The 17,235-nt window shown below is 40.7% G+C and overlaps 1 protein-coding gene across 4 annotated transcripts in view; it reads right to left on the bottom strand.

The window, feature by feature from the left end:
* Window positions 1-5,014: 5,014 nt before the first annotated feature.
* Window positions 5,015-17,235, bottom strand: part of MYO5A (myosin VA) — a 187,291-nt gene continuing 175,070 nt past the window's right edge. For 3 of the 4 annotated variants that reach the window (XM_014850530.3, XM_044764877.2, XM_070501456.1), the window contains 5 exons: window positions 16,862-17,012; window positions 14,421-14,703; window positions 12,757-12,931; window positions 11,502-11,582; window positions 9,697-11,214 (listed from right to left, as the gene is read on the bottom strand). In XM_014850530.3, coding sequence (XP_014706016.3) covers window positions 11,062-11,214; window positions 11,502-11,582; window positions 12,757-12,931; window positions 14,421-14,703; window positions 16,862-17,012 — 843 coding nt within the window. In that variant the 3' untranslated portion in view covers window positions 9,697-11,061. Of the gene's footprint in view, window positions 11,215-11,501; window positions 11,583-12,756; window positions 12,932-14,420; window positions 14,704-16,861; window positions 17,013-17,235 lie in introns of all 4 variants that reach the window. The other variant, XM_014850533.3, reaches the window with a different exon arrangement.

Raw genomic sequence — 17,235 nt, 5'->3', positions numbered from 1 at the left:
TTACGCCAGTCCCACACCTGTCTGCATTACTGGAGCTTCACAGTAAGCTTTGAAATTGGTAAATGAAGTTCTTCCAACTTTGTTTTTCTTTATCAAAATCGTTTTGACTATTCTGAGTCCTTTGCATTTTCATATCAATTTTAGTTTCAGCTTGTTAATTTCTACCAAAAAGCCTACTGGGATTTTGATAGGGATTGTGTTAAATGTGTAGATCAATTTGGGGAGAATTCCCATCTTAACAGGACCAAGTCTTCCAGTTCAGGGAATGCCTCTCCATTTAGATCTTTAATTTCTCTCAGCAATGTTTTGTAGTTTGCCAGGTACAAGTCTTGCCCTTCTTTTATTAAATGGATTTCTAGGCATATTATTCTTTTTGATGTTAATATGAAATGTATATGAATGTTTTTTTAATTTCATTTTCAGGTTGTTTATTGCCAGTATATAGAAATATAATTGATTTTCGTATATTGATCTTCTATCTTCTAACCTTTTCTGGACTAGTTTATTAGTTCTAGTGATTATTTTTGTGGATTCCTTAGGGTTTTTCACATAGAAGGTTATGTCCCTTGCAAACATATGCATTTTTTACCTCTTTCTTTTCAATCTGGGTATGTTTAATTTTTTTTCTTTGGTGCCCTATTACATTGGCTAGAACCACCAGCACAATGTGAAATAGCAGTGGTAAGAACAAATAGACATCTTTGCCTTGTTCCCAATCTTAGGGGAAAATCATTCAGTATTTTGCCATTAACTATGAGGTTAGCTGTATGTTTTTCCATAGATGTCCTTTGTCAGGCTGAAGAAGTTCCTCCTATTCCTAGTTTGTTATGAGATTAAGAAAAAAAGTCTTGAATGGGTGTTGGATTTTGTTAATGCTTTTTCTGCATCTCTTGAGATGATTGTGTGGGTTTTGTTCTCTATAGTATTGATATGGTATATTACAGTGATGGATTTTTTTGTGTGTGCGTTAGGCAGATTGGCCCTGAGCTAACATCTGTTGCCAATTTTCCTCTTTGTGCTTGAGGAAGATTGGTCCTGAGCTAACATCTGTGCCAGTCTTCCTCTGTTTTGTATATGGGACGCCACCACAGCGTGGCTTGATGAGTGGTATGTAGGTTCACGCCCGGGATCCAAAACTGCAAACCCTGGGCTGCCAAAGTGGAGCTCATAAACTTGACCTCTACACCACTGGGTAAGCCCCATGTTGTAGTGATTTTTTTTTTTTTTTGAGGAAGATTAGCCCTGAGCTAACTACTGCCAATCCTCCTCTTTTTGCTGAGGAAGACTGGCCCTGAGCTAACATCCGTGCCCATCTTCCCCTACTTTACATGTGGGATGCCTACTGCAGCACGGCTTTTGCCAACCGGTGCCATGACTGCACCCGGGATCCGAACCGGTGAACCCTGGGCTGCGGAGAAGAGGAACATACAAACTTAACTGCTGCGCCACCGGGCCACCCCTGTAGTGATTGATTTTTTAATGTTAAACCAACTTTGCATTGCTGGGATAAATCCCACTTGGTCGTGGTATGTAAATACTCTTTATGTGTTGCTGGATTCAGTTTTTAATGTTATGTTATGGATTTTGCATCTGTCTTCATGAGGGACATTGGTCTGTAGCTTTCTTGCGATGTATTTTGTCTGGCTTTGGTATCAGGGTAATGCTGGCCTCATAGAATGAGTTAGGAAGTGGTCTCTCCTCTATTTTATGAAAGAGTTCCTGAAGAGTGGTGTTATTTCTTTAAATATTTTATAAAAGTTACCAAAAAGGCCATCTGGTTTGGGCTTTTCTTTATAAGATTTTTAATTATTCATTTATTTTACTTGTTAAAAGTCTATTCAGAGTTTTATATCTTATTGAGTCAGTTTTCATAATTTGTGTCTTTCTAGGAATTTGCCCATTTCATTTGTCTAATTTGTTGGCATAAAGTCATTCACGGTATTGTATTATCTTTTTCATTTCTATAGGCTCTCTGTAGCAGGGCCAGGATTGGGTGAGAGATGAGGAGCCTAGGGTATAAAATTTAAGGAGGCACCCACTCTCAGGTGTTGACCCTGTATTTGCGTGCCCCTGAGAGTGAATGCCTCCTTACATTTTGCTCCCTCAGGGCCTGTTTGCCTTCTCCTAGTCTTGACCCTGCTCAGGAATGATGTTCCCTCTTTCATTCTTGATTTTGGTAATTTGTATCTTTTCTCTTTTTTGCGTAGTCAATCTGGGTAAAATTCTGTCACTTTTATTAATGTTTTCATCTGTTTCCTTGATTTTCTTTTGTGTCTCAGTTTTCTAATTCATTGATTTCCCTTTGGATCTTTATTGTTTCCTTCCTTCTGCTTGCTTTGGGGTTAGTTTACTTTTTTTCTCCCCTAGGTTCTTAGGGTAGAATCTTGTTACTGATTGGAGACAAGTCTTCTTTTCTAATAAAGGCATCTAAAGCTTTCAGTTTCCTTCTATGACCTGCTTTGGCTACGTTCCAAAGCATTTTTATTTTCTTTCAGTTCAAAATATTTTCTAATTTCTTTTGTGATTTCTTCTTTGTTATCTGGAAGTGTCATTTAATTTCCAAGTGGTTGGGGATTTTGAAAATTTCTTTTGGTTGTGGATTTCTAATTCAATTCCATTCTCCACTGTGGTCAGAGCACACGCTTTGTGTGATTTCAGTACTTTTAAATGTACTAAGACGTGTTTTATTGTTTTGCCTGTGATTTATCCTGGAGAATGATCAGTGTAGACTTGAAAAGAATACGGATTGTGCTGTTCTAGGGTAGTGTTCTATGAATGTCAGTTACATCAAGTTGGTTGATAGTGTTTTCAAGTCTATATTCTTGCTGGTTTTCTGTCCAGTTGTTCTATTAATTATTGAGAACGGATATTGATGACTCCATCTATTGTTGGGTTGTCAGTTTCTCCTTTCCATTTTGTCAAATTTTGCTTTGTGTATCTTAGGGCTCTGTTAGGTGTGTACAGATTTTTTTTTTTTAAACAAGGTCTCAGGCAAGGCTTATTTCTTTCTCACAAAGAAGATGGGCAGAGGAGTCATATTAAGGCTCCTTCTCAGACCACTTGATCACATCTAGCAGCACAGGAGCCTGGGAAAGGTAGTTTTGGGCTGAAAGAAGGGAAAATGGATATTGGAGGACAAGGAACAAACTCTGACTGCCTCTCTTTAGGAAACCCTGGGCAAGCTGGGGAGTGGGCAGACACTGCAAGGGAATCATAGTGGAATGGGAACCGAGAAATAACACTAAGATCTGGATCTGGTGAGGAATAACTCTCACCAAGATCTGGGCAAGGCTCGCTGCCAAGAGTGTCTGTGGATCTACATGTGGCACCACGGGGCTCACGAGTGTCCCCATTTCTTTTTTCTCCTTCTACCACTAACTGCTCACTTCTCTTACTTTACCATGTATACATTTATAATTGTTATATCTTCCCAATAACTTGACTCTTCATCATTGTAAAATGTCCTCTTATAGACAGCTTATAGTTGAGTCTTGTTTTTTTAGATCCAGTCTGACATTCTGTGCCTTCTGATTAAAGCATTTAATCCATTCACATTTAATGTAATCATTGATATGGTTGGATTTATGACTGTCATTTGTTGTTTTCTACCTGGCTCATGTCTTTTTTTGTTCCTGTTTCTCCTTTACTGACATTTTTGGTGATAGTTTTTCTTTTTTAGCGCACCATTTTAACTCTCACCTTTTACAAAAACGCTATTTCTTGATTTAATTTTTAGTAGTTCCTCTAAGGATTAACATATGCATCTTAACTTAGCACACATACTCGATTAATAGTGTATGACTTTCCTACCGCTGCTGTAACAAAGTACCACAAACTGGGTATTCTCTCACAGTTCTGAGATGACAACTGTGACTGTTGGGTGTGGGTTTTTACTGCACTCCACTCCAAATCAAGTGAGCCCCCCCAAAGGCAAAGCTGCTGGTTTTCAGAGCTTGCTCTACTTTGTAGAACTACCATGCCATCTGAGCTGGGGGAGGGGAGGACGATGGGAGCAGACCCATGCAAGAATGTCAAACTCCCATTGTTCTTACTCAGAGTGCAGTGGTTTTTTGTGGATAACCGCTACTAATTTGTTGTATGCTCTTGGTCAATTTACAGATCCGTAAAATTGTTGTTTTTGACACTTTGTCCAGTGTTGTCCTTGGTTTTTTTGAGAATTTGCTGAGCTCCTCAGTCTGCCATACCAGAAGCCAAAATTTATTTAAATAAAAAATACATTTATTGGGATATAATTCTCATACCATATACTTCACCCATTTAAAGTATACAACTCAGTGGTTTTTAGTATATTCACAGATGTGTTGAACTATTACCATAGTCAATTAAAACATTTTTGTCATCTCAAAAAGAAACTCCATGCCCTTTAGTTATTGCCCCATTCCCCACTCCCCCCCATCCCCATTCCTCCTAGCCCTAAGCAACCACTAATTTACTATATGTCATCCCTCTTTTTTTTGATAAGCTTTTGGTTTCATTGATTTTCTCTATTGATTTCCTGTCCCCTATTTCATTGATTTCTGCTCTAATTTTTATTTTTTTCTTCAGCTTACTTTGCATTTAATTTCCTTTTCTTTTCTTAGTTTCCTAACATGGACGCTTAGATGACTGATTTTTAGGTCTTTCTTCTTTTCTAATATATGCATTCAATGCTATAAATTTACCTCTAAGTAGTACTTTCATTGCATCCCACAAATTTTGATAAGTTGTATTTTCATTTATTTCAAAATATTTTAAAATTTCTCTTGAGATTTCTTCTTTGACTCATGTGTTATTAGAAGTGTGTTGTTTAATCTCCAAGTATTTAGGGATTTTCCAGCTATTTTTGTCATTGATTTCTAGTTTAATTCTGTTGTCACCTGAAAGTATACACTACATGATTTCTATTCTTTTAAATTTTAAAGGCGTGTTTTATAGCCCAGAATGTGGTCTCTGTTGGTGTATGATCCATGTTCCATGTGCTGTGGGTTTATTCATAAGACACCAACAAAAATCCTTTATATCCATATCTTTATTTGAACAGTTTTCTATAATACCTAGGAGAATATCGCATTAATGATGCACATTTACTAAGTACAACATTAGACAACTACAAATTTAGAGCATAAATGTCAACCTGATATTGTTTTGGTTTTTATCTTAGCACTAGGTGATATCTAGTGAAAACCTATGTTTCAAAGGCTGTTGTTGATATGAGGTGAATTCTTAACCTACTTTTAAAAGTTTCATGTGAGATATGCTGGGATGGGCTCAGTTTAAAACTAGAGTTGGTTGATAACGCCTTTCACTTCTCAGTACTTCTGCTTCCTTTTCAATGGATGAATATTTTACCTAAGAACTTTTTAAAGATTAACTATTTCATGTTTTTCTATGTAGATCAAAGGAGAATCATTTTTCCAGATTCAACAATGAAAAATATTTGGAAAACTGCAATGTTCAATTTCATGGTAGTTAAAAGGCATATTCATTTCACAGTAAGTTAACAATTAAAGTTAATAATTAAAATACAACTTGTTAAATGTCATGATCTCATTCTGTGCAACACCGTCAGAGCGATTTAAATTTTCCAAGCACACAAGAAGTCAACGTTACTTCAGGATTCCACAAAAATACATAGCGAGGAATCATAAATTACAACACATATCCACATGGAAAGGAAAAATTCACCATTTGTTGGAAACAATTAAATGGCTCAAGTAATTCAGAGAGGCTGAAATGTAGGCTAAAGTTTTATAACATATGGTAACAATATTTCAAACTGTTGACTCTGAAAAATGCATGAAAATGTACTGACCTACCAGACATTGAATTATACACACGAGTTTCAACTCAAAAAACATTTTTCTTTCAAATATTTCAAGCAGTGCTACAATACTAAGGAAATGTTAGCCATTTTCAGACATTTTATGAATCTAATAACACCCATTAAATTAAGCTAATAAATGTTTGGGCTAGACCACATTATAAAATAAAACAATGTATAAAATGCCTTTGGGCAGATATCTTACATAGCACTTTTCGGGTTCTTGACCTATTGAGAAAGCTACTGTTAACTCCAGGTTGACTTAATTTAGGATAATACAATGGATTGGAACTTAGAGCACTCTTTCCTGTTTTCACTCAATCTTTTATAGTACAGGGTTCTTAAAATTTTTTTTAAAGAATGTCCATGAAAGGTTTTACCATTGTACCCTTTACTTGTAGTAAGCACAGGTCGGTGGAAAACAAGCCATTTAAGTATTACTGAGAATCTAACGTCTCTCTCTATTTCTCCCATAAGTTCATTTGCTTACTTGTGACACAGAGCCCCCAAACTCAGGGACACTCTGTAAGCCCACGTTTCACTGCCTCTGAGAGCGCTGCAGCCTCAGAGTTCTAAAATACCTGTTTGGAAATAACAGAAAACAAAAGGAAGAAGTAACGGAAGGAGAGGGTCATGCAGGAAGGGAAGAAAAGAATTAATGGTCTAATGGTCGGAGGCCACACCCAACCAAAGCCCTCACAAAACCTTGAGAAACAGGGCGAGAGATCCTCTCCAGGCAAGACATCCTCTTGCAGAGGGAAAGTTCCAGAGAACTTAAGGCAGCTCTAGGAGGGAAGGGAGCAGGGGTTAAGGCGGCCCTCACGGCACAGCCTGAGAAATGACAGTGCACTTCCCCATGAACAGAGGCCACGGCAACAGAGCCTCTCTACATGCATGCACACAACACACTCCTAGCTCCACAGGACACACTGGCAGCATGCACACACTGTAACATTCAAACACACAGACTTGTATGTGGCCTGTCCAGGCCACAGCCCGCAGAAGGGACCAGGATCTCCGCAGGCCCACAGCTCACCTCATGGCCCTAACAGCGACTCTGAGGGCTGTGTTGTGACCTTCCTCTTAACTTTTAGGAGGCTGTCAGTGCTTCCCGTAGGCTTGACAGCCAGCTGCTAATTAATGACCTAAGCGCAGAGGAGTGCACCCTCCAGGGAGGGCTGATTCTTTAAAAAGTCAAACCTAGTCCCAACAGGTAACTGTGACAAAAAGAAAACTACCAGGCTCTGGGCGCTTCCTCTTGTAGTACAGAGAACTGGGTACTTGCTCAGTCCCCAAAGCCAGGTGCCAACTCCGATAAGGAAAGAGGGCTCCTCTTGCTGAGCCGGGGCACCCCACGGGCACTGGGAGGAACAGAAGGGAAACTCACGACTCTCTAAAGTCTCCTGCCTGGCACCTGCCCTCACTGCCACTGCTGCATGTGGGAAAGTGGTGGCTGAGGCGACCTCAGGCGAGTCACTGACCTTATCGTCTCTCAAATTATCATCACAGACGAGTGCAGAAGCTCCCCTTTCTACCTTCCAGTGCCGCTGTGAGGACACAAGGAGGTAACACAGGGAAAGCGCTGAAGTAAAGCACAGCCAGACACAAGTGACTGCTTCTACACTGCTTTCGGGAGGAGAATGTGAGGGTCACACACTCATTTTCGCTTTCTGTTTTATCCTGAACAGTTGAAGTTACCCCGAAGATCCTTGATTATGCCTCCTGGGGAACTCTACAAACTGGTGAGTGTGTGTGTGTGTGTGTGTGTGAGTGGGGGGGGGAGGGGGAGAGGGAGGGGGAGGAAGAATTGTGTGAGGACTTCTCAGGACAGTGGCCAGTAGCCCTTTACCTAGCATAACCAGCAAAGTAATTTCTCACAGCAATCACTCTACTGAATCCTCCAAGTATTTCTATAACCTCCTCCACTGTTATTGAAAGATTTGATCTATATTACACATCATGACTCACCCAGAAAGAGTCAACTCTCAATTACCCATTGAAATGAAGGAAATAAAGCAAATCATATAAACTGACCCGAATCCCCAAATCTCCTTTCAGTTGGCTTTGGAATATATATTTTTGTACCTTTGCACCTGACAAAAGAAGTGTCAGGTATATGAGGAATTCTCAAAACTTCCACAGGAATCATGAAGCTACACTTCGTGGCTCTTATCCCATGTTAATCTTCCCCTTCTTTGTGGTTATGCTGAGGCAGATCAAAGCCTGAAACCTAAGGAAAGCTACGAGAAGGGAAAGTGCTTCTAATTTTTCACCTTTGCATTCCAAGGTGTGAGCTGAGTCTGTGTGTAAGGTGAGTGGGGTGGAGACTACTGAAGGGGCTATGGAGACAATGACCAACTGTTCTTTCAAGATCTTTCTTTGAATTTCTATTGTGTGTCTTAGAGGACTTATGAAAAAGCAAATTAATGACAATAGTAAAGAATGTACTGCAGAGAAGTGAGACCAACAAGAACTTGTGCCAAGAATGGCCAGAAGGTAAGCAACCAGGGAGCCAGCAGGGCTTGTGGGCTGACTCCATCCACTGCCTTCAACACCGTCAGGGCAGACGAGTGTGCAGGTAATAGGATCTAGGATTCGGCTGAGGGAGAGGGAAGAGAGAACAGATAAATGGGTGGGTGGGAGGCTGCTGGAGGTGTGTTTGAAGCTGGGTGAGAAAGTGTGGATGGAGAGCGAGAAGGGTGAGCAGTCCTCAGAGTGGCCAAAGCATCCCCACAGTTGGCAGAATATTGTTGTATCCTCAAGAAAGTTGTACACAGCATCATTTATCAGATCTTGGGGTTCTCTGGTTGTATTCTTGGTATGACTAAAGATGCTGAGAGAAGTTACTTCGGATCCCCATCTGGGGTTCTGGGTAGGTCTTGAAGTTGGAGCCCTGGAATAGCATAATCTTTGTGTGGCCGTCCCTGAACAGGAGGGACGCTGGCCCCGGTGTGGAACAGAGGCTCCAGCACTTGACCGCAGAAAGACAGGAGATAGGAGAGAGAGAAAGGCCCAGACCAGAGATGCTTCAGGATCTGGCTGTCTGGGGCTAAGATCAAGGGCTGCAGTGGCTGTGGGAGCCACAGCGTGATCTTGAAGCCCTGATAAGATTCAGGGTGTGCGTGGGACAAGCTACACAGGACTAAGCTGGGGAGGGCCTGGGAGGATTTTGGGGTCTGGGGTGGACAGCCTGTACCATGGTGGGCTTTTTCTAGCAACCCCCAACCCAAGTCCCACCCATGCTCTTAGATGCTGACACATTCATACTAAGGAAATGGTTGTTAAGAGTTAATTGAAAACCACACTGACAACCAGGGAAAACTCAGAGAATCTGACTGAATTAGTAGTGTTTTTGGTTGGTTTTGCAAATTAAATGTATCCAAACTGAATACAGCTGTACATGATTCAATAAAAAATAAACTAATTAACTTTCTAAAAGCATGTATGTAAATCATGTACATTTAAGAAAGGTTATAGCTACACAAACTTGTGACTTTCTATTTTATTAATCCCTCAGAATTAACAGGCACCGAACACTGATCTTTCCATGAGAGGGTGAACTTACTGAGTAAGTGCAGCTCATTTCTCTCCGATCCAGGCACTGGGAGGAGAGGAGTTCAGATGTGGAAGGGACCTTCGGAATCAGCTGTCCAACCCTCTTATTGTATAAACGAGGAATTTGAAGCCCAAATAAGCTGACTATCTTCTAATAACAATTTTTATCACTGACTTGAAACTGTTTGATTTCCATTAATAATATTGCACATATTTTAATAAGATGTCATTTTTTCTAGACCATCTAACAGTTAAATTATATAAATCTATGATTGTAATTCAGATCCACAGTTTCTGAGGAAAGCTAAGAACTTGTTTTTGCACAACCTGAAAGATTTATTGTATAAGATTTCTAGAAAAATGGAGAATATATTTATTCAGATTTCAGAATGAAAACTTATAGAATCTGGGTCTTATTGAAGGAAATCCTCTGTAAAATTCAGCAATCTTCTTATATTCTTATACAAATCTTAAAGTATTACTACTACGATGCTTTTTAAAGTATCTAGTAGTACTGAGAACATTTACAGAAGTTCCACAGCCTAAAAAAACTGAATCATAATTATTTATTATACACCTTCTTTTGCATAACTTATAGGCTAATCAAGTTTCAAGACCTGAATCATGAATATTCTGACAATCCTCTCTGGATAGTGACTGAGATTAATTCTTAATAAATTAAGAAGAAGAAAGAAAACCTGTCATGGTTGAAAATATGCACTGCAGGCATCAGATCTGGGAACTAAAAATAAGTCACTTCACAGAACACTGTCCCCTGATGTGATATCCACCCAGGGAAAACTAACGAGCACATCGGTGTCATACACCCTGAATAAATAATGACACCAACAAGAGCCACTTTGTCTAATTCTACCCCTAAATGTCAAACATTTGGTCATGTTACTGCAGGACTTCCCAGTGTCTGCTACTTGGGCAGAGGAATCTGTAGATATTCGCACATACTCCAGTTAAAACTGTGACCGGACTGAATTGTAAACAGAGTTGATAAAAGAGAAGCTTATTGTTGTAGTGCCTACTAAGAATATCGCTTACATTTTAAAGAACACGGTATGTAGCAGCAATTTAAAATGCTCAGTAAACTACAGTACAAATGGACTTCTATGCTATACAGCAAACCAACATTCTCTTAGTATCTCTGTATCATAGTGACACATATAAGCAAGTTACTTGACCAATTACTTTACATATTGCCAGTTTATTTCTTTGATCCAGTTTGACAATATCAGCATAACTGATTCCTAAACTGATATGATACGTACTCAATGGCGATTTTTCTTTCAGTTCTGCGTAGTGCAGACGACGTTCTTTCTTGGCGCCTTCCTAACAACAGCTCATATCTGGAATTTACCTTTTTTATACCATTTAGATGCTGGCATCTGAAGACACATTTATCTTCCTTCCTTTCGTCATTCACCTGCATGTAAACTCAGGATACCTAACTGCTCACGGATGAGTGTTGCTATAAAGGTAACACAGTACAAAGGAGCCTATCTTTCTTTCCAAGGTGATGAAAGTATTCTAGGGAGATTTCCAGTTAAGAACCTCTTGTTTAGGAGATAATCAGTACTTTCTCTTTAAAAATGTGTTTTCAGTAGCTCACTGGAAATAATGGGTTCTTATTTCAGGCAAGAAATGTACTGTCCCTGTTTGCCTTGCCCTCACGTTCAGACCCGTGATATGAAGCCCAGGCCCAGGCTGGCTGGGATCTGGATGGTTTCCAGCGCGAGAGAGGATGGGTTAAAAGGGAAGGTGACAGGAAAGATGTGTTTAGCATCCATGAGCAGCTGAGGAGAGTCCTTCCTGTCTCGTAAACGCATCTGAGGAGATTAAAAAAACAAAACAAAGAGCATCAGTTCTCTGAATCTACGAAGATTTTTTTTCTGCCAAAAATTCTACCAAAAAGTCCTCGACTAATGAAGAATGTTTATATTTGTTTTAAAATCACTTCATTTTTCCAATAAGCTGTTATCAAAAAAGTTAATGCACTGTAAAACTAAAATGAAGCAATACACTAAAAAACATATTATCCTTCAATAAATTATAAAATTTCCATTCAAATGACTGGGTTGGTGAATGAAGAAAAAGAAAGTTTGGGAGATCTTACCTGTATAGTACGAATAAACGATACAGACACTCGTTCTTCAAACTCATTAACTGGAGTATACAAATTTAACACTTTGACAATCTGTGAGAAATGAAATGATCAAAGTTTTCAGCATATTATCAAAGATACACTAGTGCTTATAATCTGGAAAACTAGAAAGACCTGTGCACACAGTTTTCAATGCTACTCAGGATCGGGTTGGAACAAAAGTGGAGGAGGAGCTGGCCTGAAGGCACATTTACCTTTATGATTTGAATTTTTACAATACGACTGTATTAATCTAATATTTGCACATTTTAAGAAGCAATATAAATTTGGAAAAACATCCAAACTGTACAAAAGAACACAACATGAAAAGTACAAGTACCCCCACTCCCATCCTCTGAGTCTCCCCAAGTGGCCATTGTTAACAGGGTTCTCTGAGTATCCATCTAGCTACTTTCTGTACATGTTCTGTGTATAATCTATGTGAGATTTCTATGTCATGAGAAATGTGATGACCATTAAGAAAGTCCCCGAGTCAGCACAGAAATAACTGGGCAAAAAAAAGGGTATGTTTATGCCTATGCCTTGCCTCATGCTGTGGACACTGTCCTCAAAGGCCCTCCCCATCTTCTCACTTCCTTCACTTCAAGACCCAGCTTAATGGGACCTCAGTTATTGCCCCTCAGCCCTTCCTTCAGATATCTTACTATAGAACTTGCTAGAACTCTTATGGTAGAATCAGCTGGGACATCTGTCTTCCCTACTAAACTCGAAGTTCCTTTTAGGCAGGAATTGTTCCTAATTTACTGAAGTATCTCCCCCAGCAAAAAGTAAGGTGCCTTGAGATAGGAGCTCAATTGGTCATTTACGGAACTGAAGGAACAAAAATTATCTGTCTTAAAATAGAGAAGTCTAAAGAACCATTCAATTATCAAATAATATTGAAAATTACTTTGTGGAATACAAGCTCCATGGTATGTCCACCCCCTGAGCAGGGACTTTGTTTTGTTCATGGTTGTATCTTAGTGCCTGGAACATTATGCAGGACACTGTAGACACTCAATCAGTAATTCCTGAATCTTGAATGTGGATGACTGTGATCAGCACTGAAAAGTATTACTTTCTTCCAGATCTGTATAGATACCTATCTTCTCTGACACAGATACAGTCAGCTCAGAGACAGGAGCAATAGCTAGAAGACCTCTTTGCTTCCCTAAATATCACCCTCGAAGAACGTTAAACTCTTTCATAAAAGAGAAAGTTGCTTTACCTGGGCAGTAGTTAACGCATTGCACATGGAACAAATGGCTTCTGCATCATCATCTGTTTTCTTTTTCACTTGCAAAAGCTGAGCAGCCTGAATGAGAGGTTCCAGGGTTTCTTTAGCCCCACTGTTCATCAGATTCTTGTCACGTAGCCATTCTTCCAGCTGACTGACATTGTACCTATGCCAAAAAAAATGCAAATTTACTGAATGTTGTCATAAATGTCTTAATTTTTTTGTGTGTGGCTTTGTCACAAATTTCAGTTAAAATGACAGGCAGTATTTTTGTTCAATTTTCTTAAATTTTATCAGCTGTGCTTAAAAATTTATCATTATAAATAGTCATGAGGTTTAGAATCATGATTATATAAGAGTAAATGAATAGAGAATATAATTATCTTTAATGGGAGATAGATATATAGCCATTATAACAAAAGTTATGAAGACTTGCTGAAAGACAAAATAGAACACATAATATGGCTGTGTCCTTATGAAACAGCTGACCAGAAAACACCTTCTAGCTTTTCTGATAACTTCAGAGGTGAGAATCAATAATCTTTTAAGTACTCTCTCTTCCTTAAGTCAAACCCCAAATTAGTGAACTGGCTAACAAGATCCCCTCACACAGACTTTGTGCTCCAGCCTTCTTTAGGGAAGAGGCTGAGTGATGGAGATAGTGGCTGGGTGATGGAAGGAGAGAAGGGCAAGTGGGGGCCACTGGAAAAGATGAAGACCTCAAATATACAGAGACACGGAAACTACACAGATGCTGAGGTTTCATGAGGTGGTCAACCAAGTGACAGTGGTTCTCAAACTAAAATAAGGCGAATGGACTCACAATCACAACTTAGTAATCAGGCAAATAGGAAGTGTTATGATTTACGACAGGTGTTGCACATGTGTAAACAAAGCTTCTAGAGAAATAGACTCTAATACTTGAGTGGAAGGCATTATCTTAACTACAATGATGTTGGTCAGAACAGAAAATTTGAAAAGAACACTAAGGTTTCCTGCGACTGAGTAACTAAAGACTTTTATAGGAGAAATCCTTTTTTTCCCCCTCTTGGTGAATATTCTAGCTGTATTAAAATAAATTATTAAAAAAAATCAATTCTATTATGATAATGAGGTTATGCTGAGGAGCAGTGGGGCATAAAATTGTGTGCAGCTTTTCTTAACATATAAAGGGGCATGTTTCAAATGTTAGTAAAAGCTCTACTAGACATATTCTTGTTGCCATAGGTACAAAGAGGTATTTTGTCAAAAATAAATTTCTAAGAGCAATAAAACATTAGAACTTTTCATTACAATTTGATATCCTGTTATTTTACAATTAAAACACACAGAAAAGGAGAGGAAGCAGCTATCTCATCTTTACATATTTTTCACCATCTCTCCGCTCCCTCAAGGGAGTTCCCACCCCAGTGGAGCAGGTTCCTAACAAGCAGCGAGTGGAACCTGAGGAAAGGCACAGCGGGGAGCAGTAATGGAGGACGTGGGGGAGTCCAGCAGGGGAAGGGAAAGCGGCTCCATGCCCGGTCTTCCCTTGCTGCTTGGCCAGGGGCTGCAGACATCAGGTGTCGGGACCTCGAACGCCATCGGCTCTCTGCGCCCTGGCAGGTGGGTGGGGCAGTGAGACGAGGCCACCACAGGTGTTGGTGTTTGCTCACCTGATCTGCATGCCTTTACTCCAGGAGCACATGTCCTTCCGCAGGAGGAGGTTGTTGAGGGTGATGGCCCCCACAATGTAGAACATCTGCTTGACCACCTGCTTGATTAGCTCGGGGTCCATGCCGTGCTGACACATGACCGAATGGAAGGAGTTGAGCTGCCGGAGGATGGAGTCCAGCGTGTAGGTGCCCTCATCGGCGATGCTGGAAGTCCGCTTTCTTAGCCCTGTGGGCTTCACCCCAGATACGCCCTGAATGGTTTCATGCTCCAGCATGCCAGAGACTGCAGGAGGAGTTCAAGTGTTACAAGAGAAGATCTGGAAAGAAACTTGTTTCACGTGCATACACATAGACACATACACACACTCTCATATACACAAACACACATTCAATTTAGGAAAATTATCTGAGCATCAAGATAGAGGGAAAAAGGGGCCGGCTCCGTGGCCGAGTGGTTAAGTTCGTGTGCTCCACTGCCGTGGCCCAGGGTTCGGCTCCTGGGCGTGGACATGGCACCGCTCATCAGGCCACGTTGAGGCGGGTCCCACATCTCACAACTAGAAGGACCGGCAACTAAGATATACAACTGTGTACGGGGGGGGGGTTGTGGAGATAAAGCAGAAAAAAAAAAATTGGCAACAGTCGTTAGCCCAGGTGCCAATCTTTAAAAAAAAAATAGAGGGGAAAAAGAACTTCACAAAAAAAGGGCTTCTGGATCTTAAACTTTAAGGAAGAAATAATTCTTACATACAAAAATTTACCAAGAAATTAATCTTAATGGTGTATTTTCTGAAACATGAAGCAGTAGCCTTGTAAGAGCACAAGTGTGTGGTGTCTTGGGAGGGTTTCTGAGAGAGGGGTCAGGAGCAGGTAGGGAGAAGAGAAGCATTCTCCAGTGCTAGCTGAGCCCAGAGGCAAGCAAATCAAGCAGCGAGGAAGGCGGGAGACTGGGCATGTCTTGGAGAAAACTCGGGCAGGGCAGTTGTGTGGGGCTGGAGAGCTGGGCCCGTCCTTGCCCTGAGCTTGCCACAGGCACAGAGAAACCTCGGGTTAGCCTCTGCCTCCCAAGACTCAGTCTGCTCATCCGGGGCACTGCTGCTCCCTCTACTGTGCTCCCATAGCATTTGGCTTACGCCTCTTCTAGGATGGTTTCAGGAGGCCCACTCCCTGGACTGGGAGCCCCTTGACAGCAGAGGCCATGCCTGATTCATTTTTCTATCTCCTGGTACTATATGCAGCCTTACAGAACCTCAGACTGACTCAAAACGTTTGTAGCTGTTAAGTCACTGAGTGATGGGGGTAGTTGTTTAAAGTGGGACATCTTACAGGCAAACTTCTTGTTCAGCCAATAGAAACAGGCAAAATAGAAAGGTTGGCTACAGCTGACCTTCTTTGCCTCTGATAGCTCTTGCATTGTAGCTGACCAAGGTTGCTTTAAATGCATGGCCTTTCAGGGAACAACTGATGAAATCACTGCCATCTCCTATGGCTTCCTCAGCCTTTTGTGTTTCTAGTTGTTTAATTGTGGGCCTATGACGGAAAATGTGAGCTAAGAGAAGGGAAATGAAGAAGTTGTGGAAATGTGGAAAACACATGGGCGGGGAAAGAAAAGGTAGCAGGGAGTAGCCTCAAGAGGATATTTGATTATTTGCCCGAGGATAACAGTTTGGTAACTTAAAAAAAATTTTTTTTAATTCAATGCATTCAAAATTAGCAGCCTGTAATTTTTACATGTCTCCTAATTCCTACCTACTTCACACATGCTACACATTCCAAAGGAACATAGGTAGCATGATACATAAACACCTGGAATGACTGCAAACGTATAAAGAGAGGTGCATGGAATCACACACTTAGCTGAATACATATAGAAACATACACACACACACACACACCAGTCACTCATCCAGTGAGAAACTGCTACGTTAAACCAAACTGCCTTTAACCATTCCCTAGGGGCCATGAGATGGACAACCCAGCCTGCGGTGTCTGAGACCTCTTACTGCCATGGCAGCCTCCCAACCATTTTACTGCAGCCTGTGAGACAAAGCACAAACCCTTCCCAGGCTCCTTAGTTTTAGATGGAGTAGTGTAGCAGTGTGCCAGCCCAAAGTTGAAAGTGTTTCTGAAAACTGGATGAGGCATGAGGTCTATGGCTGGGTATAAAGCATAACCCAAACTTCAGAGCGAGGCATACAGCACTGGGGAGGGAATCCAGATCCTGCTGTTTCGATCATGTGGAAGCAGTGATTTTGGTGTATCCTAGTTAGTCATGGCTAACAGCCCAAGTTCTGGGATTCCTCAGCTAATTTTAGAACTGAGTCTTACTACTGTATGTTCCCCATATGAATATGTGCTCTGAAACACGTGTCACTGCTGGTCATCTACTGGCGGGCACATGAGGTGGGCAGACCTCGATGTCAGCAATGCCCTGGCCTTACCGATCATTGGCTGAAGGATGTTCTCTAACACCCGCACAAGCTGCTGGTAGATCTGAATGGCCAAGTCACTTAGCACCTGCCGGTACTCAGCCAGGTCAAAATTGGTGAGGCAGTGTTCATTCTGGCGAGATGTGTTGTGTTTCATAAAGCCCTAGAGCCATAATGCAAAGTTAATGATATACATGAAATAAAATCTCTCTTCTGTTTAACTATCTTGTTTTCATCAGCATCCTCATGCTCTCTTTTCCTCTTTCCAAAGAGTTTCCATCCATCCCACACATAAATGCCAGAATAATCCTTCTCAAATGCTGTATGTATTTGTTTCCATCATATCCCCCTTCCACTTACTAGATTTTGAATAATATCTAAACTTG

Source organism: Equus asinus, chromosome 2, assembly GCF_041296235.1.
Source record: "Equus asinus isolate D_3611 breed Donkey chromosome 2, EquAss-T2T_v2, whole genome shotgun sequence".
NCBI lineage: Eukaryota > Metazoa > Chordata > Mammalia > Perissodactyla > Equidae > Equus > Equus asinus.
The sequence above is the reverse complement of the archived record's forward strand: the minus strand, read 5'-3'. Positions and strand labels throughout refer to the sequence as shown.